This window comes from Patiria miniata, unplaced genomic scaffold, assembly GCF_015706575.1.
Source record: "Patiria miniata isolate m_02_andy unplaced genomic scaffold, ASM1570657v1 HiC_scaffold_6, whole genome shotgun sequence".
Lineage (NCBI taxonomy): Eukaryota > Metazoa > Echinodermata > Asteroidea > Valvatida > Asterinidae > Patiria > Patiria miniata.
Window position 1 is genome coordinate 17,164,159 of NW_024037073.1, and position 17,895 is coordinate 17,182,053.

General features: G+C 42.2%; 1 protein-coding gene across 1 annotated transcript in view; it reads right to left on the reverse strand.

Annotated features, from left to right (window-relative positions):
• Positions 1–524: 524 nt before the first annotated feature.
• The window catches only part of LOC119742907 (vigilin-like), a 39,780-nt gene continuing 22,409 nt past the window's right edge, over positions 525–17,895 (reverse strand). Inside the window, exons 11-23 of the mRNA XM_038219163.1 lie at positions 17,058–17,162; positions 16,291–16,491; positions 14,965–15,096; positions 13,831–14,049; positions 12,605–12,826; positions 11,613–11,831; positions 10,705–10,861; positions 9,133–9,260; positions 6,677–6,781; positions 6,319–6,453; positions 4,999–5,223; positions 3,500–3,718; positions 525–2,704 (exon numbers count right to left, since the gene is read on the reverse strand). Coding sequence (XP_038075091.1) covers positions 2,468–2,704; positions 3,500–3,718; positions 4,999–5,223; positions 6,319–6,453; positions 6,677–6,781; positions 9,133–9,260; positions 10,705–10,861; positions 11,613–11,831; positions 12,605–12,826; positions 13,831–14,049; positions 14,965–15,096; positions 16,291–16,491; positions 17,058–17,162 — 2,304 coding nt within the window. The 3' untranslated portion in view covers positions 525–2,467. The remainder of the gene's footprint in view (positions 2,705–3,499; positions 3,719–4,998; positions 5,224–6,318; positions 6,454–6,676; positions 6,782–9,132; positions 9,261–10,704; positions 10,862–11,612; positions 11,832–12,604; positions 12,827–13,830; positions 14,050–14,964; positions 15,097–16,290; positions 16,492–17,057; positions 17,163–17,895) is intronic.

Genomic DNA, 17,895 nt, shown 5'->3' on the forward strand with positions numbered 1-17,895 from the left:
TAATTTGTTTTTTTTTAATTAGCCACTGGCATAATAATAATATACGGAGCACACACACTGGTTCACTAGATCTAAGTGTTTGTCGGTTTGGACCTGCTTACAGCTAAAAGCTTCTGGAAAAAAGAGCAATAATCACAGATTAAGCACAACAGGAATGTTGAAAATCCACTGCTCATCGAATTGAAAAAAAAAAAGAAGAAAAATCAAGAAATCGAATTCTCGATACAATTTTACATTGTTCCATTTCATCTTCAACCACAAATCAATGCTTGGAAATCAATTTCACTTTTAACCATTAAAAAAAAAGAAGAAAAAACCAACACCAAAAACACAAATTGTATTTTTTTAACTGTCAAGAGTTGTACTTAGAAATTATCTGGCAAACATTGGTCAGTTTGAAAGTAGTAAGCTTCAATGATTTTGGAACTTTCAAACTCTTTGGAACAAGTATTTCTATTACAACATATAAACAAAAAGGAAAAAAAGAAAAGAAACAAATATCGCTCACACCGTTTCCATGTTAAAAAAAAAAAAAATATCCAAATACATGGAATGTTTCTCCGAAGAAAGAAATGTATAAGATTAACCAAAATATTGCAATTAGTTTTCTATTCTTATTTTTTTCTCCGTCGATAGCTCGTGCTATTTTGTGACCTCCTTTGAGATTTATTCTGCAGATCTACACCACGTAACCAACAATGCACCTTCTCATTGCTAAGGCTACATACCTGCCTGTAAACATTTAATTTAGTGCATAGAGTTTTGAATTCTGGTATTAAAAAGCTGCAGTTATTTTTCAAAGATCTTGCACCATAGGAGAGGGTCTCTTAAAATCTACATGTTATGCTTTCGTAGGTCTGCAAGTCTCGGTTTTCTGTGTGTAGATAGAAGGACGGAACGCTTGATTTAAGCCTTTTATACTCGGAGTCCTGACTAGCTGCTAAGTACGCAATCAAATCGTGGAATCCATGTGACTTCTACCTAAAAGCTTGATTTGAAATCACTTCTTTGTGATGGGCGATTTTAATTTGAAGTAGTCTAAGATATGCTACACGATATTGTATTGGGGGATCCTTCACTCTTGGCAATTATCAAATGCAAAGTGTGTGTGATACTTCAATCAGTTAATATGACAATCTTTAAAAACAAAGTCTCGAACTTCACCCAAATTAGTGTATTATTATGTCTAGTTGATGGCCTAAACTTAATAAAACAAAAGGCACCGTAGATTATCCCCAAAGCGATATTACAGGAGTTATTGGGAGAAAATTAACTTCCAAAAAATAAAACTACCGAATTCTAGAATCCAAATCTGACAAAAGGAAAATACAACTTACAGAGAATGAAAATTAGCTGCAGCATACTATACTACCCAAGATGGGTGCCCGTTACGTTGGGGTTTATAGAGAACAGTATATAATGGAGTGTCCTTCCAAAAAATATGAAAGTCTACCAGCAACTTCACCCATCCGGGTCCAACTTTATGGATCTGCAAAATCAGAGATCAGCGCTAACAGCGCTAGCGCTGTAAGCACATAATCCTTAATAGTTATGGGATACCTAGGCCCAATTTCACGGCGCTGCTAACCACAGAATGACGCGCTCATGATCACCAGTTTGCGCTAACCACGCTAGCAGAAACATTGTGTGCTAACCCTGTAAGCACAGAACACTCGGTAACGGGACGTACGCATACGCAGAAGCCAAAATTCCACGCAAACCTGTGAAATATGCTTACCGTAAGCACAGAATTTTCTGCTGCAGTCAGCAGGGAATTTGTTTTGCTAATGGTAAGCCGAGACATGAAATTGGGCCCTGTAATAACATGAGCCAGAATTTCAGAGATGCCAACTTTACAGACTACAAAATGGTAATGATTCTTCCTGCAAAGAGTAATGCTAATGTAAATGCATAGGACAACCGTCAAGTTTAAGAGTAACCACAGTACTTGTCAGAGTAACCACAATGTTGACGTATAGGACAGCTGGAATTTTCAAGAGTAGTAACATGCCTCAAAATCCTAATAGTTGCTCCAAAAGAGTAATGGTTGGCATCTCTGGAATGTCCTGCTAGCCTATGCATATGAGAACTGTTTAGGAGACTCTGCTCATTAAACTTACCCCGATATGTCGCAGAAAAGATGATCCGCAATTAGGCCCACTGCATCGAGAATTAGTTTGCAGGATTTTGAACAACTTCCCTGGACTCTTCCCGTCATGAAGCTGTCAGGATTGTCGACAACTGGCAACTTCATTGCTGGAAGATGCTCGGAGGTTGTTCAGAACCACGCAGCCAATACCTGCAGCAATGCACCAAGCGGGGATCAAGTTTTCCGTGACTTGCATGTACCTGGGATATTCTTTGAGATGAGTCCTAAGCTAGGGAATGTCCTGCTGTGCCTGATGTAGCTCCCAGTAAGAACGGCTGTAAAATGGGGCCCAGTTATGCGGTACCTGGGTGACCCAGACTAGCGCTTCCAGGCTCCCCAGGAAGCAGCGGAGCCAGCACCAGGCTTTGGTCCGCTGCTGGTCCCCGGCCCGATGCTGGGGAAGTCCATGGTGTTGCTGGTGTCCGGGGGCTTGCTCCATGGGGCGTCGCGCACCACGAAGCCCGGGTTGTCCGCCTTGGGCTGACGGGATTCCCCGTGGCGGCTGGGAGGCTTGGTGTACTGCTGCAACTCGACACTCTCATCCATCTCTTGCAGCTAAGGGTGAAATAACAAGAGAAGAGAAAGCAGATAACACAAGGTTTAACACCGTGAAAATACATGTATGGGTACATACACTGCAAATACACGTAGTACATACACTGAGCACAATCTATATCCTGTAGGCAGGCTCGGACGTCCAAGAATTTGTTACATTGTGTTATCTACCTCCAAGACCCATCTTCTTGAAACTCAATGGTTCTTCAGTCTGGAGCGCTGAATGGTAACACATAGCAACCGATGAACACTGGTGTGCAAATGAATGGGGGGCTCGTGCCATATTTCCATATCGTCGTGTCAGTGCAACAAGGTCGTAACTCCATTCTGCAACAAAGTCGTATCTCGCGCGAATACGCTCCGTGCAACAAGGTCGTATCTCGACGTCCATTGACTTTGCGTGTACATCCGGGTTATTTTAAGCAACCTTTTGACATTGTAAAACTCGCGTTTTGCGTCGTTCATGCCATTTTAGGAGATACGACCTTGTTGCACTGACGCGACGATATTTTCAATGGGGAGCGCTGATAAAATCCTACAATCAGGCACACTATATTATTAAACTAAAAGTGTACAAATGCACCATTCTCACGACTATTTATTTAGGGGGAGACCGTTCTCATGTATGTCACATTCTTACATTTTGCTAGTGTAATTTTTTTTTAATGGAATTTTTTTATGGCCTTTTTTTTGGGGGGGGGGGGGGGGGGGCTAGACAACATTTTGGGGGGCTAAAGCCCCCCTAGCCCCCCGTAGAACAGCAACTGATGCGGTGTCATCACGGCAGCCACTTACATATTCCTCCTGCAGATTGAGCAGGTACTCCTTGCACTCTTCGATGTTCTCCTCCAGGCCGGTGATGGTGACCAGGTCCAGGTTGGCGTCGGTGCTGCGGGGGAAGCGGATGTCCACCTTGTAGGAGTCCATGACCTTGCTGATGGAGCGGCCCTTGGTGCCGATCAGGCGGCTGTGGATGCGGCGATCCAACTCCAGCTCCACTGTGGTCTGGTCCTCCTGATAATGATAAGCGGGTTTTTTTTTTTATGATAAGTGCACATATCCAACAGCATTTGCTACTCATTCAAATTCAGAATCAAATTCAAATTCAAAGGCAACATTTATTTCCATACTTTCCACAAATAAGTCAAACTAAGTTTTCAAATAAAAAGAAGGTTTAATTGTATAAATTAAATAAATAATAATGCAACAATGTAGTACAACGACTAAATATATTAAATGAGGGTGAAGAGTATGGGACTGTTCATATAAACCGAAGCTTGTAGAGAACAGCCTAACACATAAACGGACAATACAGGACAGTATGCACAGACAATAGGAATAAACACGAAAACAAACAGTCAAAGGGAAACGAAAGACAAGACAAAATAAAACAAAACATGAAACAGGACACTAAAAACCGAGACAAATTGAATAGTTGCGATGAGGATAAGTTAAATAAAAGAGACGATGAATTGTATGAAAAGAAGAGATGTGGCTATGGAGAGTGGCTGAGGAGGGAAAGCTGTGTTACATATTGTAATAGGAGCACCTTTTTGTACTAGGATTTATCGGGCCAATAACATGTCAAAAAGGCCTTCTCAGCTCCCTGGGGAGCATACAGTTCAACGCTGCCATTATGGCAAAAATAAGCTTAAGTGAATCACAGCAACCATCTCTGCCCTCACAGGTACCCATTTACTCCTGGGTGGGGAGAAGCAATGAGTGACAAAGTGCCTTGACCGAGGACACAAGCAGCATAGCCCCAGGCTGGACTCGAACCCACAACCTGCAGAATTACCTACATATCTCAAGTTCAATGCTCCAGACCACAAAGCCACTGCATATCTCTTGTTATTTATATCTCTTGTTGTGCTGTTTTTTATTGCATTTTAGCTGTTTTTTGTACCTCAAATTTTTCTGCTTTTAGTAACTTGCTTACAATATTTTGTTTGGTTTATTCCTCTGATTCCCATGTATATTTTCTTTAATTTTATCTTAAATAGTATCTGTAATTATTCTTTTAGTTATTGTATCTTATCTGTAAAGCGCCTGGGAGCATTTTATTTAAATGGATTTGGCCCTATATAAATGTCTTTTTTTATTATTATTATCCTGTACAGAAATCATGTGAATATTCCAAAAAAAGGTTTGCTGGCAACAAAGGTAATTTTTGGAACCTGGTTCACATTACCGTAATAGTTTGGTACCTGCGGAGCCATAATTATCTATTTAAAAAGGAGTGGTATGGTATCAAACATGCAAATGGACAACATTGGGATTCTCGTCTCACTCACCAAGTTGTGAACGATATCCAGAATGGCATCCCTGGCGGCCATCGCATTCTTCTCATAGCCGACCACGGTGATGATGTTGGGATTGGCGGCGTTCTTATCGGCAAACTGAATGTTCTTGACCTTGTGGTCGTCCTTGATCTTGGAGATGATCAAGCCCTTCCGGCCGATGATCTTGGGGTAGTACTTGGCGTCCACCTCGATCTCCACGGCAAAGTTTTGCAGGCGCTGTCAGGGGGTCAAATCAACACGGTCAGATGAGATTGGGAGAAAATAATTAGCAGAAGGTTTGGGGGCTGCCGAGGGCATATGTTTGAATAAATTTGCCCAAAGGAATCCCTACAATACCAAGTTCTTTTGTTCTAAAATAAGCTTTATTGGTTAAAGGGAATATACATCATTTGCTTTTGCTATAATTTTCAGAAATGGATGGAATTGGGGGGTTGGAAATATATAGCAAATATAGTTACACTGACTTTTTTGAGGTTTTGGGTTCGAAAATGCTATAAAAACCAAGAAAAACAATCATTTTTCTGTAGTCTGGTTCCCTGACTCCATATAAGAAGAAACAGAGCAGTTTACATACATTGTGGAATTGTAAGGTCAGGGAACCAGTCTAGCTGGCTTGTACCCGTTCATAGGTGTGTAATCGATTGCAAACAAGTGCGATGGTCAATTGGGGCCAGTATTTGAAAAAAAAACAGTTTTTTCCAACGCTGGTCGGCCGACCAGCGTTGGAAATTGATACAAAAATATCACTTTTCTTGAAAATGACAGTATACCAGGTGCCATGATTTTACAGGATGCTTAACACTGTCATTCACTAACAGTCCAGCAAGGTATTTCAAAATGATTTGGTAGTTTTATTTTTTGATGTTTGCAAATGTTGTATTTTCCCTTTAAAGCACCCATACGGTTATATCTCAAGAATTCCAGATTTCACAGGGGTGTGAGTGACCGCTGATAAAAATAGCTGAAAACAGCTGAAAAAGGTGTAAAAACAGCTGAACTTTGGAAATCTCCTATACTTTTGTACACAGCAAGTGAAGGAAAAAAGCTGAAATCCAAAACAAAAAAAGCTGAAATCAGCTTTAAAGCTGAGATTTCACACCCCTGATTTCAAATGGGGATTCTGTAAAAATCCAGAAATCAAGAAAGATCCTGACAAAATTCATCCCTGTTTCAATGAAGGATATCAAGAACCTTATCCACAGAAAGTGGTTCCTCCTGCTTATTTCATGACTGGGAAGGGTGTAGTCAAGGGTCAAAGTTGAAGGCAATGGGTCAAGGGTCAAGAGTCAAGTGTCACGGAATAAGCTTTACCCTGTCTTCATCAGTGAGACGCAGTTCTTCCACCCTTGCCTTCAGCGCTTTGACAGCGTTCTCCACGTTATCTGCTGGGCCGCTGACTTTGACCTGGTTGGACTTCTGCATGGCTGGCGGGATGGAAATGTTCACCTACAGGATGGAGTACAAACACCGTTCAATAAAAAAAACCTAAGCTGCAAAGGAGTGTTGAAGTCTGTGTGCTTAGGCTTTTGATAGGGTAGGAATCAGAGAATTTGGACCGAAGGGTATGCCGAAAATGCTACGTCCAGAATTTTTTTTTTTTAAAGAAAGAGAGTAGACTAACTGAAGAGTGTTTGCAGAGCAACAAACAAATCTCCGGAATATGTCTTACATCAAATTCCTCCATCATGCCCCGGATGCCAGCTCCTTTCTGACCGATGACAAAGCGGTGATAGTCAAATGGCACCTCAACCTCCTCAGTGACGGGCACAAGTTTCTAGCAGGAGAGAAGACAAAGGTAAACATTAAAGGGAATATACAACATTTGCAAACATCGAAAAATAAAACTACCAAGTTTTTACGAAAAACCTTACTAGGATGTTGGTAAATGACAGTCTAAAGCATCCTGTAAAATTATGGCACCTGGTGCCAAGTCATTTTCAAGAAAATGCTATTTTTGTATACATTTCCAACGATGGTCGGCCGACCACCGTTGGAAAAACCTAACTATTTTTCAACTACAGCTCGAAATTTACAATTTTTTTCAGTCCAAATTTTGTTTGCTATTGGTTACACGTTCTTGAACGGGTGCAGGCCAGCTGGACTGGTTCCCTTACCTTACAATTTTCCGACATCTATAAATTGATCCATTTTATCTTTAGTGGAGTCAGGGAACCAGACTTCTTAAACATTTTTGTTTTTCTTGGTTTTTAAAGCATTTTCGAACACAAAACTTCAAACATGTCAGTTAAACAATATTTGATCTATTATACTAACCCCTCAAATAGATCATTTCTGAAAATTACAGCAAAAGCCAATGATGTACATTCCCTTTAATTCACACTTCTGGCATTGAACAAAATAACCCTAACCCCCATCGGGTATACTTCAGGCACCCTGCTAAATGCAACAATATCTAACTCAACTCAAATGAGAACCCTGCTAAATGCAACAGACTGCAACAGTGGATTCTGTTGCATTGTGCAGTGAACCCACTGCACACCAGCCTTGGCACCAAGCAGTTACCCTGCTAAATGCAACAAACTGCAACAGTGGATTCTGTTGCATTGTGCAGTGAACCTTGACACCTAGCAGTTACCCTGCTAAATGCAACAAACTGCAACAGTGGATTCTGTTGCATTGTGCAGTGAACCCACTGCACACCAACCTTGGCACCTAGCAGTTACCCTGCTAAATGCAACAAACTGCAACAGTGGATTCTGTTGCATTGTGCAGTGAACCTTGACACCTAGCAGTTACCCTGCTAAATTCAACAAACTGCAACAGTGGATTCTGTTGCATTGTGCAGTGAACCCACTGCACACCAACCTTGGCACTATGAGCAGTTACCCTGCTAAATGCAACCAAATGAAACAGAGGATTCTCTTGTACCGCCTTGGCACTATGAGCAGTTACCCTGCTAAATGCAACCAAATGCAACAGAGGATTCTCTTGTACCGCCTTGGCACTATGAGCAGTTACCCTGCTAAATGCAACACACTGCAACAGGGAATACTCTTGTATCGCCTTGGCACTATGAGCAGTTACCACGCTAAATGCAACCAAATGCAACAGAGGATTCTCTTGTACCGCCTTGGCACTATGAGCAGTTACCCTGCTAAATGCAACCAAATGCAACAGAGGATTCTCTTGTACCGCCTTGGCACTATGAGCAGTTACCCTGCTAAATGCAACCAAATTCAACAGTGGATTCTCTTGTACCGCCTTGGCACTATGAGCAGTTACCATGCTAAATGCAACCAAATGCAACAGTGGATTCTCTTGTACCGCCTTGGCACTATGAGCAGTTACCATGCTAAATGCAACAAGATGCAACAGAGGATTCTCTTGTGCCGCCTTGGCACTTATGAGCAGTTGCCCTGCTTAATGCAACAAGATGCAACAAACTTTTTTTTACCTCTGTTGCTTTCTGTTTTATTCAGCAGGGTAAGGGTTAAAGTGGTTTGTTTAATTGTCCACACCAAACCTTTTGGCACAAGTCTAAACACAGGACAAGAGTGCCGTGGCCCAATAGTTAAGGTACCCGACTTATGCGCTGTCAGTGTTCTAACCCTGATAGGGGAACATGGTGCTTGTGTTCTTAGGCAAGACACTTTACTACAATTGCCTCTCTCCACCCAGGGGCATAAAATATTACCTGTGAGGGCAGAGACCAGATTGCGCTGATCTCGAGCTGTTACAGCAAAGTCGTTTCATGCTCTGATTAGAAAGGGTTATAATTGTGAAGCACTTTGACACTTTGGTATAAAATGCTTTATAAGCACCACATTATTATTATGACAAGGAAATGTTCTCATCACGTCTCCTTCGACAAGATCTTTTCATTACGGCGAAAGTATGGTTCCTAAATGCATACAAAGATTGTCAACAATACAGAATTTCATTTCATGGTCATTGTTTTCCTGTTTCACTGAGACTTCTCACATCATTGCAAGTATATTAAACCCTTAGGGGAGCATGCGAGATTCAACAGGAGGTACCTCAGGTTTTTCTTAATTTTCCTGTTTTACCTCAACTCTGCAAAGTCCATTAGAATCTCCAGGTGGATTTTGTAAGATCTGGTGGAATTTCTTTTAGGGCTGACGAGCCAGGTTTTGAATAACTTACCTCCAGTGCTTCCTTAGCCCGCTGGCAGTTCTCTTGCTTGCCGGTGATGATGATGATGTCGCATTTCTTGGGCTTATCGTCTTCGCTGACGTCGCTGTTGTTGTCGCCGTTCAGAACAACATCCCCGTCTAGTGTACAAAAACAGAGTTTACTATTGAGAAATACGCTGAATACATACTTCTGTATTTGTAAGTGTTTACAGCTCTAGGGTGATGGTACACGGGTTCAAACCCTGACAGGGAAGATGGTGTTTGTGTTCTTGGGCAAGACATTTTACTGCAATCTAGTGTACCAAAAGTATAGAAAGAAATCGGCTGAATAGATACTTTGTGTATTTGTAAGTGGCTAAAACTCTTGACCGATGGTACATGGGTTGGAACCCTGACAGGGAAGATGGTGTTTGTGTTCTTGGGCAAGACACTTTACTGCAATCTAGTGTACCAAAAGAATAGAAAGAAATCGGCTGAATAGATACTTTGTGTATTTGTAAGTGGTTAAAACTCTTGACTGATGGTACATGGGTTCAAACCCTGACAGGGAAGATGGTGGTAGTATAGAAATAAATCAGCTGAATAGATACTTTGTGTATTTGTAAGTGGTTAAAACTCTTGACCGATGGTACATGGGTTCAAACCCTGACAGGGAAGATGGTGTTTGTGTTCTTAGGCAAGACATTTTACTGCAATATGTATGAATCATAATGCCTTCATGTTTTATTTACATAAATGCTTTCCGGGTGGGGACACAGCCACTAAGTTCCCGTAAGAAAGTGCACATGTAAACAAAGCGTGACGTCAATTTGTCTGAAGTCAAGTGCTTCTCTCCACGTGAGAGTACAAACAGGTAGCTGTGAGGCTGGAGACCAGACTGTGCTGATTTCGAGCAGCTGAAGAAAACTGGTCTCACGGCTCGATGAAAAGGGGCAATAACCGTGAAGCACTTTGAGACTTAGGTATAAAGTACTAGATAAGCACCACACTATTAGTAGTACAGTGAAATCTCTCGATAAGTCAAACCTCAAGGGAACAGGTTCGAACTTTAACTGAAACAGAGTTTTGAGTTAAGCAGAGTTTTGAGTTAAGCAGGGTTGTTTATCATTGTTATACTACTGAAGGGAATGGGTTCTTTGTTTGACTTAACAGTTGTGACCTGTTCTGTCAAGATCAGACTTTCCTGGGCAAAAGGTCCAAAATGAGATTTTTGCATACTGTTAAAATAGGTACATTTTCCTTTTAATAGGTGGTTTAATTTTTGAAACCGGTCATTCCTGGGCAGAGTTATGCTATTTCGAAGTTCATTGTGTCGAAAAGTAGAAATGGAAAAAATGGCCACGAACGTCACAAAACAGTGATTTCTTTAACTGATATACCTCAACAAATCATCAAAAATATTATATTTAGAGTTCAAATTAGGGTTTCAAACTTTTATAGTATATGTTCAGGATTACAAATATGCAAAAATTAGAAAATCGAAAACAATCACCCCCACAGCTTTTTTTGGCCCTATCTCAATTTCAACAGGTCACAGTTATCAGAGTTTGACTTATCGAGATTTCACTGTAGTATTAATTACCCTTATCTTCAGCATGCTCAGCGGCTGGGTTGCGATCGGGGAACTTGATTCCGACTTCATACTGGCTGGTGACGGCCTGCACGCGGAAGCCCTTGGCCCCCATGATGGTGCGGTGATGCTTCTGGGGAATGTGGCACTCCACAGTAACTTGAGATTCCTGACAAAGATCAAAGCACAAGATGCAAACTATCATCAACATCTGAGACATTTACCTAAACCCTCAAGCTGCTGAATCCTCCAAAGTACTCCAGGAGGCCTTTGCATGATTTAGGAAGATAATGCTCAGAATTTGTTGACTGTCTGTGATTGAATTAAGCCAAATCAATTCGGGCGATTCACAATGCAGTGCGACACCCAGAGTTTGCCACTGAGAGTTCATTTTTCCCAGTGCATTGTGGGAGATGGTCGACAAATTCGCAGCGCGGGACATTTGAAATTGTTAGTTTTTTCCGGCCAGTAGTTTCGTAAGCGTATGATTCGAGTATTATGTTTGCCCTTTGATTCGAGTATTATGTTTGCCGTTTGTGTCTTTTTACCAATATGGTGTTTTTTAGTAAGGCGGCAGAACACTATGCACCAATTACAAATTAGCTCAAGTTTTTTCTCGACACTCGTTCAAATGGGCCATGTTTTGTCGACCGTAAACTTGAAAAATGGACTCTCCATGGCAAACTCTTGGTGGCGCACTGCATTGTGAATCGCCCGAATTCTATCAACCACCAATAATATGATTATGTTTTGAACCTTTTTTTACAATGTGTAAGGTAGAACACAGGAATTGACTAAAGTAGGAATTGAAGCTGCAACCTCAGCAACAATATACCGGAGTGCGCTACCAACTGAGCTATCAAAGTCTGAAAATAGTGGTCTCCCAATTTTGTCAATTTTCCAACAAATCCAGCTCTTACCAAGTCAGCAACGATCTCATTGATGCGGGCCACGGCCCCGTCCACACAGTTCTTGGGCCCCTTGACCACCACCCGGTCACTCTTGGAGCCGTTGCGGGGGAAGCTGACCGTCACGCCGCCGTATTCGTCGCCGATCTCGCGCAGTACTTGGCCGCGACGGGCCACAAAGTGGCGATGGTACTTGGGATCCACAGTCATCTCAGTCTCGGAGACATTCTCCTGTAACACCAAAGATGATACAAAAAAAAGTTGTTACAGCAAAACAAATTGTGAAGATGAAACTTTCGGCTTTAAAGAAACTGTTCTCACTGCTCTCATGGATAGATTTAAGCTTCATGTCATAATTTTTTGCACAATGGAATTAACCCTAACTCCGTAGCATGATTTACTACGAACCATACCCATCCTGACAAGTTCCAACACCATATTGGAAACTGCACACACATTCAAAGTAGGTTTTTGCCCTTAACCGACATATAAACACTGTATACTCAGTGTGTTACCTCCCGAGTGAAAGTTGGAAAAAAAATCACTCGGGTGGGACTCGAACCAACGACCTCCTGCTTTCTAGTGCAGACGTCTTAACACTCGACCATCGAGCTAACGGGTGGTCGAGTGGTAAGACGTTTTTCCAACTTTCACACGGGAGGTAACACACTGAGTATACAGTGTTTATACGTCAGTGAAGGGCAAAAACCTAGTTTGAGTTACATCACCCCGATGCAAAATTCCATCTTATGCACACACATATTTCTGACTTCGTCTCTGGAGGTGTGCCAACTCAATGTAAAAGACTGTCAGTTTAGGGGTTCTGTACCCATCCTGACAGATTCCAATAAAACATGCTGTTGGGGTTTGATGGGTTGAGTTCTGTTAGGGTTAATGAGAAATCTCGTCTTAAATAAGCACTCTTAAACCCTGGTCTGCTGCACTTCCAAACCCTACCAGTTTCACAAATCATTTTGACACATCGAGTAAGCACCCACACTTACCAGTTCCTTGATGAGGGCCGTCAGTTTCTGCTTGGCTTTCTCCGTGTTCTCCTTGGTGCCGATGATGGTGATCAGTGTCTTGTCTTCGTCCTTGGCCGTTGGGAACACCACCCGAGCGCCGGTCTCTTCGCGGACCTGACGGATGTTGGCACCGTTGCGGCCGATCAGGAACTTGTAGTACTCGGGCTTGGCGTGCACCTCGATGGAGTGGTTGGCCTGCTCCTGCAACGCGGACCAAAAATAAAATGTCTCAACGTGAGCGGAATCTGAACAGGCATGCAACTGGGAATTAAGAAAAAAAGCGAGGAAACACCAAACCACACAAGACTTTGTGCAGTGTCTTTCAATTTGTAATGGTATGTATGAGAAGAAAAAAAACGAGGAAATCAGCGTTTCCGAGGAAAAGTTGCATACCTGTCTGAAGTGCACTAATCCTGCCAGAGGCAACATGGGGAATCTGGTATAAAAAGTTGTGGGATCTTGCGGCACTGGGCCATCAACACCAGTGTATAAACGGCCAATAAAGGGACAATGAGAGCTAGTCCCATTGATCAGTGCCACCATTGTATCCTGCATTGTATCCTGCTGCAGTTGGTGACCACAGACTCTGTGGGTTGGCCTTGAGATTTTTGACCTGATGGATCTTGTTACACCGAGCAGGCTTGTCATTTTGACAAGTGTTGCAAAAATCAGGTTTTTGCCCCCGTGATCCCATGATGACCTTTGACCCCAGTTTGGTCATGTGACATGTTGGGGCTGGGCTACTGATACTCTTGACAAAGTTTGGACGAAAACGGTCAAAATATGTAGGAGCAATAGACAATGTCAACGTTTGTTACTAACTAACTAACTAACGAACTAACAGAGAGACATGATACTTGTTGAACTGCTACCTGCAGCTAAAAATGGTGTGCTTAGCCCCGTGAAATTGGGCTCTAGACTTCAATAAACCGGCCACCTGCAGCCCAATTTCACGGAGCTGCTAGGCACAAAAATGTGCTTAGCACAGAAAAGTCTGGCTTATAAAAGCAGGTTACCAGCCAAAACGCCATGGGATTTTCATGCTAAGCAAACAACAGCTGAATACTAATCACGAGCAATATACATCACGTGGAGTTGTTGCTGATAACCTGCTTTTATAAGCCAGACTTTTTTTGTGCTAAGCAAATTTTTGTGCTTAGCAGCGCCGTGGAACTGGCCACCTGTTGCTCTAAGAGACCACCTACCTTCTCATTGGCCAGCTCCATCAATTTCACTTTGGCCTTCTCCACCTCCTCCTTGGGTCCGCGGATGGTGACCTTGTCGCTCTTGGATCCCTCGCTGGGGAAGTGGATGTGAACCCCGCCGCACTCGTCCATGATGGCCCGGACCAGGCGCCCCTTGGCGCCGATCAGGGACTGGTGGAACTTGGCCGGGATGCTGACCTCCACCTCCAGAATGTTGGCCTAGTGCACAGAGTGATATATTAGCGCACAGAGTCATATATGAAGGATATTATTACCCCTGCTCATCAAGCAAATAAATCAGACACTATTGCGTACACCAGCAAGTTTGTGCCGAACAGGTATTGGTTGAACTTAGCAGCAACGCTGAAATCTATTTCAAGGATATGGCACTTTGAACAGAACAGTATTTATTTATTTTTTTTAATATTTTTTATTTTTATTTTATTAAATGTTTTTTGCTTATTTTAACTGCCTAGCCCATTCAGTGGAATCCACTGGTCTCCCATGGGGCCCAGTAAAGAGAAGACAACGTTACAGAAGTTACAGTTTAAGATGTGGGAGATGTGGCTTCGAGTCCCACCCGAGTGATTTTTTCCAACTTTCACTCGGGAGGTAACACACCGAGTATACAGTGTTTAAACGTCGGTGCAGGGCAAAACCTAATTTGATTTATATCGCCCCGACGCAAAAATTCAATCTTATAAAGATGTGGGAGGAAAACCCCAGAAGTATATTTGAGGAGAACCCTTAGAATCAAGTAGGGACTGAAGACCAAATCCACAAATTGGCTCAGGCAGGAATCGAACCTGGAACACAGCGGTGGAAGGCGAGAAAAGTACCGTTGTGCCAGCAAAAATTGAAGCTCATTACATCAAAAACTGCGCATTTGTGGCCAGGCCTATTGCCATTTTGCAACAGGCTGGTTGCACGCAAACATTACCGTTGTGATTTTGAATTCACAAGGCGGGTTTCAGACCCACGCAAATCATGCATGCAGTTAACTTACATCACCCGGAATTTCGAGCAATGTATGCCAGATTTACCGCTAGTTACTGGACCCCGTTTTTGAAGTCAAAGGACAATGGGGTCAGGGAACCAGACTAATATTCCTGGATTGTTAGCATCAACACCTACCAGTTCATTTTGAATGGCCAGGATCTGCACTTTAGCTTTCTCCACGTTCTTCTTCTTGCCAGTGATCTGTATCACGTCACTGTCGCTGCTCTCGGTCGGTATCTCAATGCGCGTTTCAGTATCCTCCTTGATCTGTCGAAAACAAAACGCCACACCAACCAGTTATGAGGCAAATTTATTTCAATAGGGTTCCAATAACTGACAGACTACCAGCAATGCTCAGGCGCTCGTTATTCGAGGTATGTTGAACTACAGATCAGAAAGATGTGAGTTCTAAACCAAATTCACATTTTCAGATTTTTCTGTCTCTCTACAAGTACACAGAATGCTGCGTGATTCAATAAGCTTCTAAGCAAATATTCTTAGGGAGTATTTCTCAGATTCAGTCAGCACATTTTACTCTTCCTATGTATAAGAATGTAGATCTCTAGCTGAAATGCTTCACATGTAGTAATCGTAAGATGTTGGTATTTAGTTTAAACAAAAGGGCTCTCACATCAAAAGTAAAAATTTACTCGATATCTACACTCTGTAGCATTTCTGTGGTTTGTGAAAAGTTCCTAGAGCAGCTTTAAGCCTAACCTTCCCAAATCCTCCAAAATCCTCTTTGCAAAATGGAGGATTTTGCAGGATTGACGCTACATGTATATTGCAAAAATGTGTGGCTGATTTTGGAGGATGCATGGTGTCAAGGTCTTGGGCCTGACCTCGTGTTGTTTATGCTCAGCCATGCATAAATTTAGACCTATGTTATACTTGAAATCCTCTGCACTGCTCTAGGATGTCACTGGCTCTGCCTCAACATATTGACAGTGATTGCTGGAGGATTTTGCAGGATTGAGGCAGTGGTCACCCCTCCAGGGACCACATTCAAGAAATAATGGAGAATTTTGCAGGATTGAGGCTGTGTGCCATTTTTAACATGGAGGCAGTTGGAGGATTTTGCAGGATTGAAGTTGCATCCTAGCAAAAATGCCTTGTGAGTTAGGCTTAATAAAAATGGGTTGGAAGTCTTGAAAAACACTGTGGAAGAAGCACACATGTACCTTTATATATAAGACTACCTCAACATCTTACCCTCATATATAAGATTACGCAATTATAATACAAGAAAAAAGAAAAAAGATTGGAACTAGAAATTTTGACCTCAAAAATGTATCGTACTCTACGAACTGAGGTTTCCCGCTCTAGGTTTGTGGTTCCTCAATTCGTCAATCATGTCAATGTCTTCGTTCAGGGGGCAAGAGTCAGAACAATCAATCCTGTATGGCAAGTGGCCAAGCATTAGTCACTACGGTAGAACTGTCGCATTTCCAACCCCCCTACCTTGTTGATTGTAGCTCCACCCTTGCCGATGATGTTCTTGTGGAACTTCTTGAAGATGGGCACGTTCAGGATGTAGTTGTTGGCCGCCAGCTCCAGGCTGAGTTGCTGCAGGAACTTGTAGCATTTGTCCACGTCTTGCTTGGGGCCGCGCAGGGTCACCACGTCGGACTTCATGCCGGGGTCAGGGAATGTGATTTGGACCTGATGAAATTTGAAAAGACGTTGGTCAATCTGGATACATTAATATTTATGACATTTTCGTTCTTAAGTTTTTTTCGCCACTTTTTGACCAGGCACTTTTTGAAAAGTTTGGAGGATTGAAACTGTATGCCTGTTCAGTGCTACTTGACTTTGGAGGTTGCGTTGTGTCATGGTCTTAAACTATTTATGCACAGACATGTAGGCCTACATTATGCTGATTATCACCCACACTGCTTCTCGCTTCTGGTTAATCATCTTCATCGCTTCAACATCTCAAAAACGAGTTGGAGGATTTTCAAGGATTGAGGCGGTCACCCTTCCACTAAATAAATTCAAGAAATAATGGATGATTTTGGAAGATTGAGGCTGTCCTCCAATTTCCACATGGAAGCATTTGAAGTCTCTATGGAGTACAAATCCATAGAGACCCCAGGGTTTGGTAAACAACTTTGAAGATTTAAACATTTGACCACCAAATTCTTTGAATTGACTTTGCCCTATCAGAGGAAACAGGAATTTTTCTGGGTTTGGTTTTTGGTATTTTGATGCTTGCTCTGATGACTAACCTGGTTGTATTTGTCTCGGATGTCCTTGATGTTCTCGCCCTTGGTGCCGATGATGGTGCGATGGAATCGGTGTTCTATCAAGATGTCACGAGACTTCTCATTTTCCTGGTTATCATTAAAAAAAACAACCAAAAAATGCAAAGAATCACGGTGAAAATTGAGAATGAAACAATATCTCAAGCATGTCACGATGATAGCCTTGTTTAGTTAAACAAAACCATTATTTGATGATAGTTCCCTCACTATGCAAGTAGATTTTTTAACTGATTTCAAATGGAAATACAATTTGTGTTTAATTTTTCAGGTCTCTCTCTTTCTCTCTCTCTCCAAAAGACCTGTGGTCGGCCATCAACCTGGCATTTTTGGCAAGGTATGCACCCCTGTAGTTGGAAAATATGTGATAGCATTGCAGCGGTGGCAGCTTTTTGAGTGCTAGCACTTAAAAAACAAATGGCTACCAAAAAAAGCTTGTTACCACATATAATTCATCCAGAAACAAGCATATTGGTGGCCATTTTGAAAAAAAAAATAAAAAGTTATAAAAACCAAAAAACTGCCACCCCTCACACTGCAAAGCTATCACACATTTTCCAACTCTAGATGTGCATACCTTGCCAAAAATCGCTTTGAGCATTGCTCCTTTCGATCATTTGATACCAGTTGCCCAATTTTTGGACCGAAGCTGATGGCCTATGGGTGAGGCATTAAAAAACAAATACTGAATGCTTCAGCTCACGGTATATTTAAACTAGCCTCCCTCATTGATCCATGGATCGGAAGTGTTCTATTTTCCCTTGGACCTCCTACAAAGAGACAAGTCTGTTGCACCTGCCACTTA